Here is an 8,637-nt window from a genome sequence, read left to right as displayed (position 1 = left end):
CCCCCTCCAACCTGCCCCCCCATTCGCCTCGTCTCGGAGACGAAAATTCACCGCGGATATCGCGATAATGTTAAATAAATAAATACGTAAATTTTTCCAATCACGATCGGGTGATAATTTATGCGTGATATGAGTGACACTTAATTGCTTGTGACGCATTTACTTCGGTTTCCGCGAGTTTTATATACCATGCGAGTTGGTGTAACATACGTGCGAAAATGTCGGTGATCGTCGTGTTGTTGGATGGTTGAATCGAGCCCAGTGCGTTGTATTTGAGTGTGCAATATGCAACAAGGCAGCGTTGGAAGCTACGAGAACCAGGGAGTTCCGATTAATCTGGAAAAGAAGAGTCGGAATGATTTCGTTCCGTTGGGTAACGACGATGGCGGGGACGTTCTTCGTAATAATATATCACGTGCAGTTAGCGACGTTAAAGTGAAAATGGAAGCCGAGGATGTTGAAAATCCCGTCGAAGTTGCCGTCAAGGCGGAAGCCAGAGAGGGATGCGAGGCGACGGCGGAATTCTCGATCCAGAAGACAGTCGTCGATGCCGAATCGGCGCCTCCGACGTCCTTCGCCAAAGTTATAAATAGCGTCGACTTTCTTAAGCCTCAATATCATCAAACTCATCCCGGCTACCAGCACGGTCCGTTTCCGGTTGTCGGACCCAATAAGATGCCGAATTTTAACTTCCAGAACTTTTACGCGGCCGCCGCTGCCGCCGCTGCAGTTTCACCCTTTCGTGGTCAACACTTGCAGCCTAACAAAAATATGAACAATTTTCACGGCGGAGCTACGCAGATTAATGTGCATCAGAATCCGACGCCTCAACAACAGCAGCATCCTAACTTTAGGGGCAGACCCTTGTCCAGTGAGAGTTATCACCATCGTTTCAATAGCAATTATCACCAAGTCAACAACCCTCCTGTTTCTTATCCTGGCTTTCAAAGCGCTTCGCTGATGTCGCCACCAACGGCGAACTCACTTTCCTACAACAATAGTCAGAATAACAACTACAGGACGCAGTATCCGAGGCATCGGAAATGGAACAATCCAACAGGACTCCGAGGACTTCATCCACCAATGCCGGTGAGTTCTAAGAATTCACGCATGATCGTCATAGATTATCGAGTACAAAATTTTGATTTGGAAAACGTGCAGAATATGCAATGTTTACGTGACAAGGTCAGGTGTGTTTTCGAGGTTATATGATTCGTGAGCTCTTCAGAATAACTTACGTACATTACGCGAGTACTTGAGGTTTTATTTACAATCTGCAGTCGTTTGTGGAAGATCTGATCAGCAGAACCGGATTAGTTTGTGTTTTAGTTATCAGAAATTCGTCTACGTGGGTTCAGGTTCATCGATGCATATATAGGTAGAAGGAGACGAATTATATATACATTCGGTGACTGTTCAGAACTCTTGTTACGTATAACCTTTACATTTTGTCATTTTAGGTTAGGGTTACATGCTGAAAATTAGAATTTCTAATTATTTTTTTCCTATTATATGTGTTTCGTTTGCATACTTTAAAGAGAAACGTTTTATGATTTTACATTTGTGAATATCTGCAAGCTTTAATATTTCATTCGTCGATCTGTACACAAACTATATTATATACTTACTACAAGCTTACATTCGAGCTTATTAGGTCATACAAACTTTACAATTCGTCAGCACGATTTGTGTTGTGAAAACATACGAGGGACGAATTGATCTTCTGTAATGGAAACCTTGGAAAACAAAAACAGTGAATTTTGGAATTCGAGTTTTCTAACCAATAGACTGTGGAACATATTTCACTCTATCATGCGAATGATAACGGATTACATCGGCGAAAAACAGTGTCAATCAGCACGATCTTGTTAGAGGTTTCAAAATACTCTGCTTAAATCTGTTTCTTATCTAGCATGCTCATTGCATTCAAATTGTATACATTGGAGACGTAATAACGTTGAAAAAAATTTTAAACTGCGAGGCCTTAGCGAGCTACTATCCGAAAAAATACAAATCGTCATACCAAGAAATCTCAACGAATTGCACACTGACGAAATCTAAATTTTTTTTTTTTTTTTTTTATTCAGAAGAAGTGCAATCCTCTTGATTGCTTGGTATGATGACGTGTATTTTTTTCAGATCGTAGCACCTTGACGATCACTAAAACCTCGAAGTTGCAAATTTTTTGGAAAATTATTACTCCCAAAATAAAATATATACTGAGAAAAAAAGTTATTTCCATAAGAAACTTAGATCACAAAGCGAAATATCTTAGAGTTGAGGTAAGAATCTACGAAAAGAAAATTAGGCATTTGTTTTTGAATTATTTGTAGTTGATTTGGGGTGTGCTACAGAATAAATTCGTCAATACCTTAAATAGGGCTTCTGAATCGGGTAAAAGTCTGACAGATCCGTCTGGATCTAACCTTACATGCTCGTTCGCCATTGAAAAGCAACGAAAAAATGAAGTAAAGAAAGGGAGAGGTAAAATAAAAACAGCTGGATCTTTTTATCCTACGGCGCTCGCTATCGCTTTCGTTCTCTCTCTTTCTCTCTCTCTCTCTCTCTCTCTCTCTCTCTCTCTCTGTCGGTCATCCGGTCACTCATCCTGCACTTCCACCGCGCTGCTGCTGCAGCGGCAGAGCGCTCCTCGCGTATATTAAATCTCGCTCCGCAAAAGAAGCAAGCCGACAATTAAACGGTCAATTATAAACCCATAGTTTATATTTTCACGAGCCTCGCCTGCGACGTTCATGGGTGAGGTTCACGGGGTACACGTGAGAAGTAAAGGTATAATGCCCACCTGACGTGGGCTCGTCTTCTCTATCAACGCGTAGCGTCCTACATCATTTATGGAACAGGTAGGATTTTCGCCATATATATATATTATTTTGGAATTCGAGTTTTCTAACCAATAGACTGTGGAACATATTTTCACTCTATCATGCGAATGATAACGGATTACATCGGCGAAAAACAGTGTCAATCAGCACGATCTTGTTAGAGGTTTCAAAATACTCTGCTTAAATCTGTTTCTTATCTAGCATGCTCATTGCATTCAAATTGTATACATTGGAGACGTAATAACGTTGAAAAAAATTTTAAACTGCGAGGCCTTAGCGAGCTACTATCCGAAAAATATATATATTAGACTGTATAAAAAAAATTGACTATTTTTTTTTTTTGAAAAATATACTGAAAATATTGTTCAGGATACCGAAAAAAGGCGCCTGTTAAAATGGGAGCTCTTAATTTTAATACTAAGAAGTGCCTCATCGCGATTTTCTACTTTCGTTAAGAATAACATGGCAAAAATGGTTCTTGCTCCTTGCGATTTTAATAACTAGATAACGACGCGTCTTACAGAAAATTCATAAACATGTTTTTGCAGGAAATTGAATGTTCTACAAAAAAGGTCTCTTGTCATTTTACGATAAATCTACTCCTTCAAAAGTTATTTGAGGTCTTGTGTTGATGTTTGACCTCAAATAACTTTTGAAAGTATGCGGAACGTGAAGCGAATGGATCGCCATTCCATCGGAAATTTTGAAAGCTTCTATTACCGATTCACAGAGTTCGAATTCACGGTGACAAAGGCGATATCGATCGCTTTTCACATAATTGTTGGTTGTGACTTAGAAAATGTGAAACCGCACACGACGCGATAGCTTTCGTCATCGAGAGATATGTGCAGTGGGTACATCAACCGCCAAAAAATCTGGGCTCTCTAGGGGTCGAAATTACAGTGATTACGAGCGCAGCCCCTCCGGGCGTCTCCGCACCTCGTGAGGAGGAAACTGTGTTGCGAGCATCGAGATACGCCTTATTGAGGGAGCCCAGGGGTTTGATTACACGTGAAACGTAAGTGGCGTTCGGTTTACTTAACGATCATAATCTATCGTGTAAAAAATTGACGTGCGGAGGAGTTCAGTTCTCGAAGGGTGCGTGATATAACACGTGTATAGCGTATATAACGTACACAGCTTAGCCGATGTCATAGGTATATATATATGTATATATACTATATGACTGTAGGTACGAACCTCATCTTTCTCATTTTTTACAATCGAACAAGTTTTTCCTGCATCCGTACTGGAAAAGAAAAAACTGTTTACTTAGGAAGGAACTATATACTGTAGTCAGTCAGTCAACTGTTTGCAAAAGGAATCCATTGAATTTCTGAAAATCGTTATGAATTGAAATTAAGGTTCCAAGGTTCATTGGAAATCAAACACTTATCTATGATTTCATTCCCAAAACCTCTCATGCTGCTTCTCAACATGCAAGCAATGCAGAGGTTAACTGTGTATACCAGTAATTAATGGGGAACTAGTGAATGACCGTCTAACACACATGCTACATTATGATTTCAACATGGAATTATCTTTGCCTCATTCACTATTTTACATTTTTGATTTTGTATCGACGTACTTGTATCAGTGCTGCGAAAAGTAAAAGGTCATACAGTGAACTGAAAATCGATTTAAAAGCAAAATAAAATCGAAAATCAATAACGTGAATAGAAACGAAAAAACGAACTAAGAAAATCGTCATACGACTCTTCTCTTCTGTGTTGCCAGCACTTCTTGTACACATGTATACATGTACACCGATCTTCCGACAGCCCTGCTGCTTTTATAACGTGCCCGGCAGACACAATCAATCACTTGTCAATAGAAACCATTGTGATTTTCTCTCTATCGTGTTACGAAGCCAGGTACATACATATATAGTATATACATATATACGTATAATATACTATACATACACAGTAAACAATTCACCGCGGAACGATATCTTCGTCTGGTATAGATATAGAATGTATATACGTGTGCAACTGTTATCAATACTGATATTTTCTAATGAGTCGTTCTGCACTTTGTTTGCATTTGTTACGTCGGTAAGAACTGCAATCGTAGTTTGGATTTACCGTCGGATGATTCCGAGAATGTAGATCACGTTCTATAATCTTCGTGAGTCTTGACTCTTACGCTAGACACCTCTTATGTATAAAAGTGGAGTCACACCGGGGTCACCGGAGACCCCAGATGAAAAATCATTGCGTAGAAACGAAGACATCTATTTAGATAACTTGACAAATTTCTAGGATAGTCTTTATCCGTGATATATCGAGGTATTATTAATTATTTTTAACAAAATGAAATAGAAATTCATAAAACAACAAAATACCTACCGGAAAATGGAAACGGTTGATTTGATATTCATATTCGAAGTATAAATTCTCTTAACACAATGCAATATCTATATTTAAATCCTTAGGCACTTCTGAATTTATAATATCACAGGCTACTTGATTTCAAACGATTTTACGACACCCCATACGTGTTGATCGTGCGGTTTATTAGGATATGGATATAGCTAACTTATGTGTGAGCCTCGAACAACTTTGTGTTTTATACGAGGTTTCTCTATTAACTCACGTTATACCTATAGTGCATATTAGATCTATAAGCGGGTCGTGTAATAGCTGAACTTGAGACTGACTGGCTGATTAACGAACTTGGTTAGCGACTTGGTAGCATAAATTATTATCACCGCAATATAACCATGATACGGTAAACTTTATTGTGAGAGTAAGTTCGAAGCGTTTGATACTGCAGTTATACACATAATCTGTAACAATTCTTACCTCATATTGGCATTAAACATAAAAATATTAATCAAAATTTCGATTACTTATAATGAAATTATTAAAAAAATTTTACCTTATAATTAACTCATCAGATTTCAAACAAATCCGATTTTCAATAATTAAGTGATGCAGACGACAAAGAGCCTAACAGATCAACTTTTCCCATCCAATTAGAGTACAAAACGTCAGAGGAAGTAAACAGCACTGTTTTCTATTAGACCAACAGACTTATAGGATATTCAGTTTACTGTTTACACAATTCGAGCGTGTCTATTGCTTATACACGCCGAGTTTGGGGCTCGCGCGGTGCCTCTTATGAAAGGCTTTGTATCCATCCATCCACCTCCTATGCAGTTCTTCCACGGTGCATCGGAGCCGAAGATTCTCGGCTCAAACGGCCTGCCTCGTAAGCACATGCCGAAAACGCCATGTGTTACGGCCAGGCGGTCGCAGGTAGGAATAACGCAGCGAGAGAATTGAGAACAACGGAGACAACAAGCTTGTTGCTGCAGTTGCAGCACACGGGCGTAGCGCCAGGTGCAGTGGCGGGTTATACGAGAGAGGGGACGTGGCGTTATGGCTTTTCGGTGTATTTTTAGTCATTTTATACGTTCCAGCATGCATCGGCACATGATTTTATGCAATTTCTTCACGCGGCATGCGGCCAAGAATCTTAGACGACTCGAGAAGGCGCAACAGTCATCGAGAGCAAAAATTCTGTCATGCTAAACTGATTTTGATTGTGTGTTCAATGATGCGTAGATCATGGCATGGGGACTTTACAGCTAAAAGAAAATTGAGAAAAATTTCATTTGTCATAGTTACTAAAAATTTTTGTGGTGTAACTGTAAATTTTGGTCGAATTACAAATAATGATTCAGTTTCATTACAATTATCTTTTTTCGTAAAGATAAATTTACTATTGCAATTTCATATAGAATCCGTGCCATTTCTTTATTTCTGCGTCAAAGGAAAATGCTTTGGAGTGTTCTTGTTCAAAATTGCGTATATATAGAATAAGGTTGTCGAGTCCTTTTTTGCGTTTGAGATACGTGAACTTCGATATTTAGAGATATACATAAACAGAGAAACTTTTCGTATCAAAAATTCCAATACCGACTTGTAATTTATGGACACCACCTACGTGTTGACTGTAATTAGTAAGTACAATTAGTAAGAACAGGAAAACTAATATTCTTATGGGGTGACGTGAGAAAAATTTGAACAAAAATAATAATGATTTACCTGCGTGGCTAGTCTTGTTATGTATTCTTTCGGTAGTCTGAGAATAACAAAAAAAAATTTCAAATAAAACTACTTATGTATCAATTTTTTAATGTATACTAAAAATTTTTTACGAACAGGGGCGGGGGGGGGGGGGGATTAAAAGTGTCCAAAATAGAACTAGATATAAGTTCACGGACAGCCCCTAAAGCCTAGAATGTAAAGTATCCCTATTCGGTCGTTTGATAATTGTTCTTATTGTAAGGATTGTTATTTACAATAATTGCTGCACGTTGGGGGATTTCCATAAATTACGTTACGCAAAAATTTAGAGATTTTGAAACCCCTCCCCTCCATTTGACATGACGATTCGCATTAAATGATCCCCTTTTTTCGACAAAATTTCAAATTAATTATTGATAAGAGCATTGTTTTAATATTCTTTGAGCTCTTTATTGAGGCAGTCAGTAGATTCTTAATTTTAGAAGTAATTAGTTTGATTATAGTTATTTTTGGAAGTTACCTTTGAGGGCTTCTGCCAGGATAGAGGTGGGATGAAATAATTATTGGTCAAATAGTTCATCGCGTTGCGTAGCGCCGCGGCTGGGCAGACAGTCAAGAGAGAAACGATGGCGCGTGCGCGCAAGCATCGAAACCACAAACCTAACCGCACAGAATTTATTCATATATATATATACATACTTGGCCCAGTTTTTCGTCCTTATTTTGACGTTTCACCAATATACAATCCGTCACGTTGAGTGACTAGTGCAATTTTCAAGTATTCAAAATCCGCGATTTCAACCCCAAAATTATTAAGGAGTAAGTACAAAAACGTACAATAAGGAATTGCGTTGCTTTTTGCAGTGATTATTAGGATACTTTAAAATTAATCCAATAAACAGTAACGAATTCAGTTATCATGTGTATCACCGAAAAATTTTTGGATTATGTGGTGGTGAGTCGTTTACTATTTTTCACGGATTTTTCGTACTCACTTAAGATTCATGAGAACTTAATGTGGTTCTGTTTTTGAATGGCAAGTCAAAGCATATCATCTATAAAAACAAAAACAAAAATCAATGCGACTTCTTTTACTGATAAACGATTAAAATCAACAGTTCCTTACGTAATTTTTTTGAGTTTAAAATAGAAAATTTTCAACAAGGCGGTCACTCAAGACATTGAATATGTGTCTCTATGTTCGTCCTACGTACACCTACGGAGGTGGATTCTGACCGATTCGACAGCCTGCATTCGTTTGTTAGTATCTGATGCGTCCATGATTCACATTGTACACCGAAACTTACTTCTGGATCTATCAGAGAAAGCCAAACATTCATCATGTATTCATATGTTGAAAGTTTGACGCTTGCACCACGATAAAGAGAAGAATTTTATCATCAATTTTTATACGTAGTAGAATTATTTTCAATTACGAGATTTATAAAAATGTTACGATTTTTCTGAATTTCAGAAGACTGAGTACACTGTAGTTGTGAAATATTGTACTTTGCAAAGTAAAATCTTCGAGTGTCTGTCTGAATGCACTTTTTTACGTGTACCTACGGCAGATCCCTTTAGTATGCACGCAGTCGATCTATTTAGTTTTAAAATGGATTTTCAGAAGTAAACGAAACAAAAAGAAAAAAAAAAAAAAAAAAAAACATTTTGCAGAAGCCTCGGTTAATTGAAATTACACTGTTCTTACATATTCAAGTAAAAACCTTACAAATACATGAAGAATCGCGTAGAATTTC

The 8,637-nt window shown here is 37.9% G+C and overlaps 1 protein-coding gene across 2 annotated transcripts in view; it reads left to right on the top strand.

Annotated features, from left to right (window-relative positions):
- Positions 1 to 271: 271 nt before the first annotated feature.
- LOC124408802 overlaps positions 272 to 8,637 on the top strand; it is a 223,947-nt gene continuing 215,581 nt past the window's right edge. For both annotated transcript variants that reach the window (XM_046886005.1, XM_046886006.1), the window contains exon 1: positions 272 to 1,089. In XM_046886005.1, coding sequence (XP_046741961.1) covers positions 286 to 1,089 — 804 coding nt within the window. In that variant the 5' untranslated portion in view covers positions 272 to 285. The remainder of the gene's footprint in view (positions 1,090 to 8,637) is intronic.

This window comes from Diprion similis, chromosome 8, assembly GCF_021155765.1.
Source record: "Diprion similis isolate iyDipSimi1 chromosome 8, iyDipSimi1.1, whole genome shotgun sequence".
Taxonomy (NCBI): domain Eukaryota; kingdom Metazoa; phylum Arthropoda; class Insecta; order Hymenoptera; family Diprionidae; genus Diprion; species Diprion similis.
This window is presented reverse-complemented; position numbering and strand designations above follow the sequence as displayed.